The 15181-nt window shown below is 41.8% G+C and overlaps 1 protein-coding gene across 1 annotated transcript in view; it reads left to right on the top strand.

Moving 5' to 3' along the window:
* The first annotated feature begins 505 nt into the window (after window positions 1-505).
* grin3a (glutamate receptor, ionotropic, N-methyl-D-aspartate 3A) overlaps window positions 506-15181 on the top strand; it is a 51316-nt gene continuing 36640 nt past the window's right edge. The window contains exons 1-2 of the mRNA XM_078271730.1: window positions 506-1273; window positions 10528-11264. Coding sequence (XP_078127856.1) covers window positions 506-1273; window positions 10528-11264 — 1505 coding nt within the window. The remainder of the gene's footprint in view (window positions 1274-10527; window positions 11265-15181) is intronic.

Here is a 15181-nt window from a genome sequence, read left to right as displayed (position 1 = left end):
TAAAAATGGGATCATTTTCATTCGAAGCCATCTGATGTTTCCAGTGGTGGATTTCATTGTTTTGGAATATGTTTGATGAGCATTAAGCTTTTCTTTTTATCTCGACATTTCCTCCCCTGGGCTTGCCTACACACTCTGCTTCATTTTTTTTTCTGCCGCTGGAATATATGAAACAAATTACCGTTTGATTTCACGACCTGTTCAATAACCAAAAGGCTTGAATGATGAAAATCTTTTGAGATGAAAAACAGCACTTTTAGGGATCATTTTCTGCTTGTGCGCGGCTCGTGCCTAATCTCGCGCCTCAGCAGCCTGTTGTCCGTGTCCGTGGAGAAACGCACAACTTTGCCGCGAGCTGGAGCCGGAGCTGGAGTTGGGGCTGCAGCTGGTCTGAGCGGCGCGCCAGGGCCACACGCAGGGGGCCAGGAGGGGGATCAACGGAGCGGCCCCGGTGTTCCGCCGTTCTGTGGTTGGACGGGGCATCCGGTGCAGCTGTGGAGCGCGGATGATGAAGACGGTGGTGATGATGATGATGAGGATGAATGGCCCGGCAGCTCGAGCAGGCACCGGGGTCTCGCTACCATTATGTTTACTCTTGTGCGCTCTAGTCTTCTTCACGCCGTGCGCTCACTCTCACCCGCAGCCGTGCCAGGTGCTTAAACGCATCGGCCACACGGTTCGGGTCGGGGCTCTGCACGTTCAGCCTCGCTTGCTTCCTGCCCATGCCGACAGCGGTGCTGAGGACTGGGACACCGATCGAGGTTTGATAGGGAGCGGAGAGCGGCGGATGGAGTTGGTAAAGCAGGTTAAAACAAGTGCCGGTGCGCCTGGATATGGAAGCCTCAGGTCTAGAGGCGCCGTTAGTAGCCAGCGGGGATCCAGCAGGAGTAAGAGCCAGGCACGACAGCGAGAGGAGAACAGCTCGAGGGAGAACCGCGTGTTTGCACCCCGAGACTCGGTCCTCCTCGCGGTCGAGGCTCTCAACCGGGCCGGATTGTTGCCATACAATTTATCCCTGGAGCTTGTCATGGCCGTTGGGTCCGGACTCGGCGAGCTGCCCGCGTTCTCCTCCTCCTCTGCGGGCAGCCCCGAAAGCGAAGACCCGCTGTCCTTCGTGGAGAGCGTGTGTCACACCGTGGTCGTGCAGGGGGTTTCCGCCATGATCTCCTTTCCACGGAACCGGGACGAGTTCGTCAACTTGGAGTTCGTCTCGCTTGCGCTTCGGGTGCCAGTAGTCAGCGTTGTGCAGAGGGAGTTTACGCGCCACAGTGAGGTAAAAAAGTTATGGTTACACTTTCCTTGAAGGTATCTACATAAGAGTGACATGACACTGTCACGAACGTGTCATAAACATTATAAACAAGTCATAAACGTTTTTGTCATGACAAGTTATGGTTAGGGTTAGAGTTAGGATTCATGTGTTCATGGCAGTGTCATGTCACTCTTATGATACCTTCAAGTGACGTGTTACCAAAGTTATTACTAAGAAACATCTCAACTGCTGTTAACTGTTGATTACTGCACTCCAGGCATACAGATGCAGAGGGATGTGACTGTACATGTGTAGCATATGTTATATAAAGAAAAGCACAGGCTGACTGTGACAAGTCAGTCCAGTCCAGCAGTATGAAAACAAAGCACTTTAAGTTACACATGAATATATTCATCTCAATTTTAAGACGTGAGTAAAAGGTCTTAATGTGGATTCATACGACCTGAATACCATCAGTGGCCCACCTATTAGACAGAGGCAGAATGGGGAAAACAATTCATCTGCTTGCTGAAGGTCTTTTCCCTCTCCTCCTCCTATTGGACATATATTCAGATGAAGGTCAGAACATTTTCATTTTTTCCCTTTCTTGTTCAGTATTGATTTCACCAGTCCTGGTTAAATGGCTCAAATTTTAGATAAAATAGAGACACAATTTGTGACACAAGATGATGTTCTTGATTTTCACAAAAAGCATCAACTCGGGGAGTCTGAGAAAAGCTGCAGTCGCTTCAAACTGAGACCAAATTAAGGAGCACATGCAGGCTCTGTCCATGGTGCTGAAATCTACAAGAAGCAGAGAGTGTCTCTTTGCAGAAAGGAAGGAGAGCACATTCTCTCTTCTTTTATACACAAGGTACACCCAGTAGCACATGCCCTGAGGTATATATGCACACTTTGTTGGCGTTCAGCATTCCACAAGCAGAGGTTTACCACCGTGGAGACAGTATACTGTTGGAATTGTAACTCTAACGTCAAGTTGTGTTGACATCTACGTTATTCATCCGAGTCATTTCCTTACAAAAAAGAAATGATTTCTCCATCCATAGTTATCAGAAACACATATATTCACACCTTTATGTTGAGACCTGAATCAGAAGACTTTCAATGTCCCATGCTTGCAGGGAGAAGCACCATCAACCTAAGGTAAAATGTCTGACTAGATTCTGTCCGACTTTTACTGTATGTCTGTACAAGAAAAACCCACATTTGCAGAGACACCGATAGCGAGAGCAAGTTGGATAACACGTTTGGCATTTGGCCTGTTCCAGTGAATACACAGTGAATAGTGCACAGATGGCATTTAGAGGCATTTCACTGCACTACAAAATCTAAATTGTTCTTTCCCACCTGTTCTCTAAACATGTAGTCTAAAAGACTTCACTGTAGCTTTGGCTAGACTAGTAAATGTACAGTTCTTTTTACTAAACAATATACCCACTTGGCAGGAAAACATCATAATAGGAACAGTCTGCAGTGGCATTATATTTTTTTTAAACCAATGGCAATGTATTTTTTACTACTGTGTTTAATTTTAATCAAGAGCAATCAACAATACATGTAAAGGTAAGCATCACTTTTTGACACATGGTGACATGACATTTTCTTTTTAAATTAACTCGTTTAGGACTTGGTAGGGTTGGGTATATTAGTTGTGAAAATTTGGAGATTTTAGGTATTTGTAAGAAACAAGATCTACATATAGAGCACCCGAAAAAAAAAGAAAGAAAAAAAAATAGGTTTTTGTCAGTGCCTTCGATAACCGTTCCAAAATGATATAACATTTTCTGATCCGTCTCCCTTGTGGCTTTATGGTTAAGGTTAGTCAACTATAGCTACTTGGTTTAGGTTAGGGAAAAATCGTCTTCATGTTTGATGAAAATCAACTTGACTGTTGGTAGAAGACATAAAGTGAGCTGAGTGAATTTCTTGAACTGAAATGTGACTGTTTTGTCCAATAATCTAATTGAAGATTATCTGTAGAGTTTGCAGCTGGAATGAAAGAGGGAGAACATTTGTTAAAAGTGTAAACACTCTAAATTAATCCCCGGGGTCTCTGGAGAGGACACCTGCTGAGAGTTTTGTTTGTGTGTGTGTGTGTGTGTGTGTGTGTGTGTGTGTGTGTGTGTGTGTGTGTGTGTGTGTGTGTGTGTGTGTGTGTTTGTGTGTGTGTGTGTGTGTGCGCCTGTATTTGTGTGTGAGTGTGTGTGTGTGTGTATTTGTTTTTGTGTACAGTTAGAAATCTCTCTCACAATTACAGTACAACTAGACACACACACACACACACACACACACACATTATGTAGTTAAACTATACACTGTAAATCTCTTCAGTGAGGTGGCACTAAAAGGGCAGTCATTGCATATCAATGAGTACTGACTAGCAGTTAGAGTGTGTGTGTTTTTGACTTTCCACGCACAACCTTCCTGGGAGGGGCAAAGAGTATCATTGTTTTACACACACACACACACATCCGTATCATTAGTTAGACTGAAGGGTTCTGGGACACTCGCCACCTACTGAGCTATAGCAATGTGTGTGTGTGTGTGTGTGTGTGTGTGTGTGTGTGTGTGTGTGTGTGTGTGTGTGTGTGTGTGTGTGTGTGTGTGTGTGTGTGTGTGTGTGTGTGTGTGTGTGTTTTATAGGGTAATATCTTCCTGCTCTGTGCACAAGGATTTTTTTGTTGTAAGCAGGTGTTTGAAGTCCAAACTGGTTCTTAAAAATGAAATATTAGGTATAGCTAGAGCAGACAAACCAACAAAGAATGATTACAATAATTGATGGATGGGTAGATGGATAGTTGGATGGATGAACAGGCAGAAAGATGCACTTGGCAATAGACAGTCAAACAAACAGATTGTGCTGAACTCATGTGTGACTTCTGAGAGATGGCTTAACTCCCCTCTGACTCAATCTAGTTTGGCTAAAACAGAAACACAGTTTTCAAATTGTGAAACATTTTGAATGTTTTGAGAGGATCTCATTAGGGTTTATTTGGTGACCATGTCTGACCTTTGCCTTATTTCTTTACTAACAAAGCTTATAGTTTAGGTTAAACAAAGTTAACTGTTAAAACGTGTATGATATGCTGAACCAGTGAGCAACCTTTGATATTGGATCCTGCCCTCATTACAGTATGTTATGTAAGTGTCAAAATGATGAGACTGCATGAGAAAATTGAGCTTATGGACCAACATATAAAGTGACCTCAGAGTAAAGGGACTAGTTGGGTTGGGAATAGGTGGTGAGAGGCTTTGGAAGCAGCAAAGTTTGATAATTTAGCATATAAAAGACCAGGGACTGGGAAAGTCCCAGGGAAATGAAACTTCCTGAGATTAAAGACCAGTTGTCACTGATAAGAGGACCTAGTGTTAATGTGGAAATGTATCCCGTGCTGGCCCACAACACTAGAACTTGTGTGAAATTAAGATACAGCATCTTCACAGACAGGTAACGCATAAATGAAAATATTGTTTGCTACTTAATCCAATTATGTACAAAAGTATGCTCTTTGCATCAAAATTAAAATATGTTGCAGATATTCCCATATGTCGAAGGGCATATGCACAGGACTATATGTGGAATATGTGCAATGTAAATTACAGATGTTTACACCATGTTACCGGTTCATTAGATAAATCTGTACCATCTGTATCATTGGCTGCTCGCTGCCCACACTGGACAGCATCGCCTCATCCCGCTACCTCAGCAGAGCAAAAAATATAATCAAGGACTCCTCTCACCCAGGCCACGAACACTTTCAGTTACTCCCCTCAGGAAGGTGTTACAGGTCTGTCAGAACCCGCACATCCAGGTTCAGAGACAGCATTTTCTCCACAGCCATCACAACTCTAAACATTCAATTTTAGAAATTGGACTTTATCATGCTAAATAATTATCTTGCCTGTTTTGCACTGCATTTGCACTTTTCCAGTACTGTGATCTTATTTGATATTTGGTGTGAGAGTACGGTGTGAGTAAGTGTATGAATGTATACTACTATGCACTAGAAGCACCTGTCCCATTATGTGTATGTGAGGGTATGGTTTGTGGAAGGGTATGGCGTGTGCGTATGAATGTATACTTCTAGGCACCAGAAGAAATTTTGTTGTGACAATGTTTTTACAATGTTTTACAATGACAAATAAATGATTCTGATTCTGATCTGTACAATCTAATTGTGACTTTGCTAAACTTGTTTTGTTCAGCTTTTGCTGACAGTATCAAACAGGTGTTGATTATACGTATGGCAATTTGTAGGTCTGTAGTTAGTGGTGCTGTACTGGACTGGACTTAGTGTTTACAGGTTTAACTAGAAACTTCATTAGTGTAACTATATGGCAGTCTGAACATGTTTTAAGCAGGACAGAATGAAGCCAATTGCTGCACAATGTGCACAGAAATGAGTCAACAAAGTGTAAATATGTCATTGGCTTTTGGAACTACTTCATCACAGTTACTAACAGTCTCACAATTGGGTTATATTTAATGCCACTTAGCAGAATTTGTCAATGTCAACTATCTTAATCAAAAAGTGTCAAAGAAACTCCTGCACACTGTATAACTTGCAACAAAGAATTAAATAGCTGGCAACATTTCGGTACTAGACCTTCATCAGGCAAAATAGGTGTAGCACTGAAATGTTGCCAGCTATTAAATTAACCATCGCAAGATAGACAGTGTGCAGTTTCCTTGCAACTTTTGACTTACTCGTCGCGCTCCGACGCACCTGTCTCATTTTATGGAAGTGCAGAGTATTTTTCTGTTCTGAACTATCATAATCACCCTTTTAATTTGTGAGCTCTGAATCACTGACAACCCAAAATTGTCTGAATCGATCGTCAGAACAGCTGCACTGATGGAAATGGACAACAACCACACATTCAAACTTACCAACAATCATAGGTATTGATGATACTTCTACTTGGTATGCAACTTAACTTGACCCATCTGTCTTTGCAGTGTTTTCAATAACGACTTACCGCTAAGTAAAGTCCTATTTAATGATAATTTTGTCCAAAATCTGTGTTTTAGGAGTGTGTAAATATGTTAGCTATCACATACTTCTCATATACTCGACAGTGAGTTTAGTCCAAGGGGCTCTGTTATGGAAGGGTGGTATTTATGGAATGCATGTTTTTACTGAGGAAATAAAAGAAAACACTTGTGTGCACAATTACACAAAGTAAGCCTGGGATTTTCTTTTTAGTTAGATGCTGGTAAATGTGTAGATTATACTGATTAGAATGTTTAGATTAGGAGTAATTAGTAGATGAATGATAGGGCTTTGCTGAGAGAGTTATTGGCGTTTCTAATTGTCTCTTCATACATATAGCTGGCAGTGACATAAGGAGGCAAGTAGGATGAAAGGATAGGAGCCATGGGTAGGTAGGTGCATGGACTTCTGTTGAAGTTGAGACCGCTAAAATTTGAAAAGATACCGTTTTTTTTGCTAAATCATCAGTTTTTTGTAAATAATTGCAAGGACGGGACAGTGTTCTATATGTTTATTAAAGAAAACTTCTGCAATCTTGAAAACAGAAAAGTATCAGAAACCCATTTTAATCCGTTTTCACACTTTCCCCACAATGTATCATCTAATCAAGGAAAGATCAATACCAATTCATTACTAGTTTATTTGATTTGTCTACTGGCTCATGGTTCTGCCAGTCCTTGCAGTTTTACCATACAGCAAGGCTTGCAAGTTTTTTTTCACATAAAAACTCTCACTATTTTTGGCTAGGGAAGTCACAGAAAAAAAACTGATTTCTGAAGAGAGAAGGGTGATAAAAGAGAGCACAGGGACAACAAAGCTGGGATTTCCCAGTGCGTCGAAAGCACCAGATCTCTGTACTTACATAAGAGAGCAGGCAGCCGCACTTCCTAGCAAATTTCCTGTTGTTTATTTACATGAGGAACAAAGACGAGGTTACAGATTTATGGTGATCAGAGTGCAAAAGTGCCGCAGCTGAGAATAAATCCTCCAATCCTCCTGGGGGATGAGAGGAGGTGAAAGTATGATGCCCTGTGGACTGCATTAGCATTTATTTTCCTGAAACAAGGCCTCCAAAACACATAGTACTGCTTTTGTTGCTGCTTTTGTTGCAGCAATAATCCATCCGTGTGTATGCAATAAGCAGATGAATAATGATTATCTTATTTGCATGCCAATTGGGTAGAGTGAATAATGGGATAAGTGAAATTAACCAGTAGATTAATCTAATGGACTTTTAGTGCAAAGCTTGTGGAAAAGTTATAAAGTCAATTAAACAGAGTCGCTGAGAGGCCTTTTAAGTGTGGTTCTGTGCGCGAGTGCAAGCAAGTGCATGACAGACTGATTGCCTGGGTGGCTGGTTTGTTGGGTACAGTATGCCAGAGTGCACTGAAGCAGATCTGGCAGCTCAATATTACAGGGATGACTGTGTCAACTTTGAAATGCATCAGCTCTGATCTTCTGGCTTACTATAATGCTGTAGGAGCAGTGCACAGTATGTGTAGAGTAAAGTGGGTTTGCACTGGTTATGATCATAGAGGCACTGAGGGAGTCAGTGGAGTCCAATAACCTACAAATCATCCATATTTTACATTACTGTCAACCATTTCACATAGAAAACAATATTTTTTAAGATTAATGTCCAACCTTGCAGACATCTCTTTCAGTTAAACGAGTGCTTGACTTGGTCACCAGACCATTACATTACTTTAAAGTATGTAAAGAAATACACTGTTATGGTTAATATTTACTATAAAAGTTGCAGTAGGTAAGACTTATAAAACTAACTTTCTGTCATATTTGCTGAAACTGACCCTATGTTCCAGTAGAACTACATGAAGCAGGTAATTTAAAAAAAAATAAATCTGGCTCCTCTGGTGTGATGCCAGTCTAACTGCATTCATCACGCATTCATTCTCCCTTGTGGGGGGAGGGGCTTAGGAGACCGTTTTGGGCTTTAGCAGAAAGGGGGGAGGGACTGAGAAGTTGTTGATGTTAAAATGTTTTGGCTAAGTCCTGGATCTTGGCAATCCTACCTACAGCACCTTTAACATGGTTTTCCCACATAAAAGTAAAAAATAAAAACTCTGAAAAGGCGCTGGGAGCACATCTAGTCTTTCTCCCTCTTTGAGAAATTGTGGATCTGGCATGGCCCCGCCCACCACCGCTGCTCATGCTCACGCTAGGTTGAGACTGCTTCGCTGACATTCTAGCATCAAGGTTGACCGGTAAAAGAGCAGCGTGCATCAAGATGACTAAAACATCAGACAGAGTCAACATAATGTTCGCTGGGTTCCTCATTTCCTCCATGGTTAATATAAAAAGTAATAAGAATTACACTTTGCAATAGTGTTAGGTTACATTATTGCCATGGGGTTCTGCACATGATCACATTTTCGGTGTCAACCTTTGCTTATCATTTGTCTCCTGGGTTGATCCTTTGATAACATAGTTATCGATGCAGCAACTAAGGAGACTTCTGAAATTGATCCCTGCTTTTTACGGTGTTTTAAGGCTCCAACGTTGTCTTCCAGTCAGCGCTGCCTGGAAGGCACTAGGATCAGGCAATGGTTAGGGTTAGGGTTAGGTTTGGGTTAGGGTTATGGTTAGGGTTAGGTGCCTTGAAGTCAATGGTCGCAGCACTGCCTTGAAGTTGACGTTGGGGGCTTCAAACACCATTGAGCGCTTTTTACCTCACATAAAGATAGCATTAACTGTGACCCAAATAAATAAATAAAGGTCATGGACTTTTCACTATGGATTAGATATCTCAAGCACATTTAGAGACTCCCAAAGGTGATTTAACATACTGAAATGAAGTGAAACCAGATGTAGCGTGGAAGGTCGGAAATTAATCTAAAAAAGTACTATTTAATTTGGAATATGGTCAATAGTAATATAGAGAATAACAAACTGGGGTTAATTGGCTAATACATGTAATTTCATGGCCCTTTAACAGGATATACTCTATTGTTGTTCTCTTCTAAAGGCGATGAATGACAATTTAAAACAGCCAGATGGTGTTTCTTGTTTTAAGCCCCCAACGTCGGCACTAGGATTAGGCAATGGTTAGGGTTAGGTGCCTTGAAGTCGATGGTCGCAATGCTGCCTTGAAGTCGACATTGGGCGCTTAAAACACCATCGAGCCAGCAAGACCATTTCCCAAACTACAAGGCAAGCAAGTACCAAGCCTCTTACATAATACAAACTATATTTGAGTTCCTGTTTACGTCAGAATTCCAACATTATATACTCAGACCAGAATATAATGAAAAACAGAAACAAACATTCATCCCATTTATATCTTTGGCGAAGCTATTGCAGAAATACATTTTTGTATATAAAACAGAGCATAATAAAGCTTCTCATTAGAGTATCTTCCTTGAGTATTTAGTCATTCGGTGGATGGTTTTCATCACAGCACCTGACACCACTATGAGACCACATCTCTTATCATTCCTGGTCCAGGTGGGAATCACACACCGTTGCCGTGCTCATACCCATTAATCTGCCCAGGCCTCATCAATCATCTGATGAACTCATGAATTGCAAATCAGTGGTGAATTAAAAAGTGAATTCAAAAAAGGTGGAAATGACCAAGTACAGTATGTGAAAGGCCCCATTGAGTTTCTTCAGGTTTTAGGTGTTGCTTAAAATACAAATAGAAAACGATAGATGTAGTGTACTTCTTATGATGTGACAAATTATATTCATGGGAGCAGGTAAGTGGAGGCTGAAATGCATTTGATATAGCAGGCTGTGTTTGTTCTCTAGGAACAAATTGAATTCTAAGATAGAAAGTAATTCTGCTGTTGGATTTATAACCTTTCTGTCTTTTTTTTTCTTCCTTTTTTTTTCTCTTCTCCGCTCTACTACATCTATTTCTCCTTCCTGGTGCCCCATCTTCCTATTGTCACACTTTTCTTCCGGAATGTTGCACCTAACCTTCTCCTCCACTATCCTTCCATTGTCCCTATTTTGCCTCCCTCTAACCTTTATTCCAAGAACCATCCTCTAATGTAATGTTTTTTTCTCCTATCTCTCTGGCCTCTATGAAATCCAATTGACCCTCGCCAACCCTTTGTCCTCCCCATCACTACTTGTTTATCACATTTCCTGTTTATTTGTTTAACTGTCCTTCATCTCTATCCCATTCCATATGCTCTTTCCTCATATCGCTTCCATCCCTTTTACACTAATTCCCTTCTTTTGTCAAAATGACTTGCTCATTCACCCATTCCCCTTTTTCCAATCTCCCCACAGAATCCTCTCCATTTCCAACTGGCGATGCGGACCGTGGAGGCCCCACCGTCCCGTCTCCTCTCTACCTTGCTGATGATGAATGGCTGGTGGGACTTCAGTATTCTGCTCTGTCAGGAGTGGGACATTAGCGACTTCCTGCTCCTCATTAAGAACAACACCCGCTTCCACCTGGGCACTCTTGTCAACCTGACATCTACCGCCTCAACCTCGTCACCGCTTTCTTCTTCATCATCACACTCAGGAGTGGCCTCAGGTGTCGCAACAGGAGCAGAGGCGTCGTCATCCTCATCGTCGTCTTTGCCTTACTTCTCTCCCTCCGCTACTTCGTCCACCTCTGCCGTTAAATCGGACCAGCAGCAAGCTCTCATGCGGCAGCTGGATGCCCTGAGGGAACCTTCATCCACAAGGGCAGTGGTGACCTTTGGGTGCGAGATCCGCGAGGTGCGGCGTCTGTGGACGCTGGCCAGTCGGATGGCGCTCCCAGAGTTTCACTGGGTTTTGGGGGACAGCCAGAATGTGGTGGAGCTGAGAACAGAGGGGTTGCCCCTGGGGCTACTTGCACACGGCGTCATGGGTTCCCCTTCTCTGGATCACTATGTCCATGACTCAGTGGAGCTGGTCGCGCGGGCGGTGGGCAGTGCAGCCCAAGTGAATCCTGCCCTGGCACTCATTCCTGGGACTACTAACTGTATGGATGTACAACAGAGCAACGGCAGCTCGGGGGAATACTTGTCAAGGTAGGGAATCACGTGGACACTTAAGTCCTGATTGCACCCACACATTTTCAGAAAATGAAATGCAATGACATAAGTAATGTGACAATGTAACGATTTTATGATGTTGATGATGCTTCACAGTTAGCCATTTTGCAAACCATGCTGTTGTGTTTAAGAAATGTGGATGCACTTTGTCTGTCTTCCAGGCATCTTTTAGTTTCCACTAATTTCCGTATGGTTTAAAGATCTATCTGCAATTTAAACCTGGCCACTTGGAGTCAGCAGAAATAGGCTGTTGATATTGCAAACTTGTTAGCAAACAGTTGCCTATGTTCACATCCAGCAGACACAGAGAGACATTAGCATTCATTTGGAGTTATGTTCCTGGGCAACCTGGCACGTGTAAGTCTTTTTAGCCAAATCCTGAGGAAAATATTTATGCAAGCTACTAGCTAACTTTGCCTGTCTGCTGTGGGAAGTTGTCTCTGGAGCATACAGGGGTTTCTTATAACCATTTTGCTAAAAAAACAAACGAATGCCTGCCGCATTCAGCAACAATCAACAATCCTCATTCTCTCCCCCCTCCATGGTGCTGTTTACGTATGTGATTCAGCTTCCTGTTTCTACTTTGTCTCCTCTATAATCCTTTCGTTGTGAGAGAATGTACTTCTCTCACATAGTGCAGTTGTTTGGTCACAGCCCAGCTGCAATGTCAGACTGGAATCTTCTACAGAAACAGCTTATTTGAGCACACACTACATACACCCAATAACTGCTGCAGCGTGGTAAAATGATAAGGTGTAATGAATTGTATTTAGCCACAATCTGCAGCTGGGCCACTCTACTTTATAGTGCTACAGTAAGATATGAGTGATGGAGAGTGTGTGATCACACACCATATCATTTACATAAGAGTGTGACCTTTCCGACCGAGATTCTCCTCGAAACACCTGAATCAGCAGGATGATCGGCCCAGGGGAGGGAATTATTGAAACGTGATGAGCTTGTAGAGCCTGGAGGAGATTTCTGGTTGTACTTACATTTCTTTGGTTCATTTTAAGATGTACTAAGTGTTGATTAGTCCGCCATTGTTTTATGTATCACAGAACGAAGAACGTGTTACAGGACCTTTTAGCAGGATTATAAGAGCCCTGTCATTGACCCTGTGAAGGCAGGAGATTCACTTTAAGAGATTTAACTTCCCATGTATAGTGGGTCTAATCCAAGCTGTTTCACACACCTGAGATTTGGAAAAGTCAGCCATATGCCTGGCTCAGGAAAATTAGTATCAGATAGCAATATATGATACTGTGACCCGCTGTTTGTATGTAACCTGCAAAGACAGAAAAAAGGCAGTATTCTCTCAGAAATGTTATTCCTTCTTTTGTAATTCAGTTTTTGTTATACCGTGAGATCGTTTGGACTGCCCCATTGCCTTCACAGTCCAATTTATATATGTCTCTCTTGGTTGTAAAGATTGGAGATAAATTCAATCAAGGTTGTGATCATCATCTATTACCTATTGTTGTGCAGTCTAACAATTTTATTGGTTTCCTTTTCCTTTTCTTTTTTAAAACGATCTTGAATCTGATCGTGGAGGCAGCCTAGTTTAGCTAATCAGATACGCTGACCTGTCACCTGTGTCTTTTTTTTCAGTTGTATCACAGATGTTAAATGCAGCCGACCTGTGGGTGCAAAGAGCTTTATAGTTTTTTTTAAGTGTTTTTTGTACTTACCAAGAAGCTGGAAACCAGTGTTTTTGTTGTCTCTATATAGCCATAGGTTGTTTTTTGACATTACTCCAAGCCTTGTCTATTGTTTTTTACTAAGCAAATGCCATGACTGCTTCATTAAAGGGAAAATCCGGCACCTTAAATGTGGATGTCCAATCAGTACTGATGGTAAATGCAGTCCATTGAAGAAATAGTTCATTTATTCCTTGTCAGAATCAGAATCGGAATCAGAAAAGCTTTATTGCCAAGTAGGTTTTTTACACATACAAGGAATTTGTCTTGGTGTTGTAGGTGCATGTCTAAACTAAAAAAGAGCAGTACAGCAGAGTAAGTACGGTGGCATGTAGAACCAGAGGTGGAGTGTGGAGAGTGTCAGGGTGGGTTCCGGGCCTTGTTCATAAGGCTAGTGGCGGAAGGGAAAAAACTGTTCTCTCCTGCCAGAGGGGAGTGACTCAAAGATATAATTATAATTCACGTAGTATCTACTCCACATGATGTATTCCCCCAGTGGTCTCTCTCTGCTGGCCCGGCTCCTCGTTGGCGACTGTCACTCCTTCAGAGGCCAACAAAAAACGCCCCGAAATTGCCCTGCGATCAGGGAAGTTTGTTAACGGCATTGCGCCCCCAGCTACCAAAGCTGAAGTAGCTGTAGTTCTTCCGGACATCAGTGATGTAACTGGTGTCTGGAAGTAGAGCAGATTTTGCAGCTGTGGCCGACTGAGCCCCAGAGACAAAGAGAACATTGGAAAGAACTGCAGGCTTTTTCCACAACATATCCCTCATTTAGATAGATAGAGCAGAATTGTCCCTTTAAGTCATGATATTCCACACGATGACAGAATGCTCAAGGGCCTGCAGACTCCCTGAGGGACAGTGAGATATATAAACGAATTAAGGGTGTGGTGAAAGGTTGTAGTTGACGGAAGTTCTGCAGAGGAAGAAGCTGATATTTGCACATGGAAGTTGCTGAAAGTCAGACTTTATCTATTTTGAAAGCAATGTTGACGTATGTTGCTTCAGGGCTGACATGTAGACACCGGAGAAGTGCTTGGATACATTAAAGTTTGATATCATTCTATAATAACGCTATTTTTATTAAGTCTGAGTTCAGCTAGGGATCTGGGGATATGAATGAGTTAGGACAATAACAGATAGAAGGCACAGGATGAGATTTAAGAGAGGTTATAAATACCTGCATATGATTGTACTTTTTTATACAATATTTAACCTTACAGTTTTTTTCCAACTGCTTACACACGTTTTCAAAACTATGTCTCCTTTTTTCAAAACTCTACACACAATTCCCAAAACTGCACACACAAAATGCAAAATGCCTCACATCTCCTTCAAAATGAAACACTGCATTCAAAATGTCATAAACACATCTCAAAATGAAGCATTTGCATCAAATGGCAAACAAAAATACATTTTTGGATATATCATGTACACACTGTTCTAAATCTAAAGCTCTCTTGTCTTTCATAGGCCTATATCTACATTTACAATGTTCTAGAGTGACAGTTATCTGCTGAGAGGGGTTGAAAAGTGCACTGTAAACAACAATGCAATGTTACAGTAAAACAGAAAATATTTATTGGGCAAAACATTACGTTTGTAAGAGTAGCACAGTGTTGTATACAGTAGCATGATTGTATGTATGCACAAACAAAGTCTGATTGATTTGTAATGCTGAAATAGTCATTAGAGAGTTGCATGCAGTATGGACACCATTGTAAAGCTCAAGAGGCTTTTCTCGTAGTCAATCCGTGGTTGATCACATGATGAATAAGTGTGGCCCTGATCTCATCAGAGATGGCTCTCCTCCTCTTCCTCCTCCTCGTTGTCGCCCCCTCTCTGTCCCTCCTCCTCCCCTTGCTCTCTGTCTATTGTTGGCATCCATTGTTCAAAACAGTTAATCTGACCTTTGACCTCTGTATAGGCCTATACTAAAGTAGTGGTTGGTTAGTGTTCAGTTATGACATAATGTGTTTGCACATGTGAGGAGTGTGTGTGTCCTGGTAAATAAGTGTAGCATTTTGATTGGTTGTGTTTAGAAACGGAAAGCAAGTCACTCCCTGTTACATTTTTGTGTTTTAGGTAGAGAATTGTGTGTAGTGTAAAAAAGTGTTTTATGCGATTGAAAACTGAGTGAAAGGCTGAGAAATAGCTGATGGTTTTGGAGATTTGTTGTCTAATTTTGCACTT

Source organism: Sander vitreus, chromosome 16 (assembly GCF_031162955.1).
Source record: "Sander vitreus isolate 19-12246 chromosome 16, sanVit1, whole genome shotgun sequence".
NCBI lineage: Eukaryota > Metazoa > Chordata > Actinopteri > Perciformes > Percidae > Sander > Sander vitreus.
This window is presented reverse-complemented; position numbering and strand designations above follow the sequence as displayed.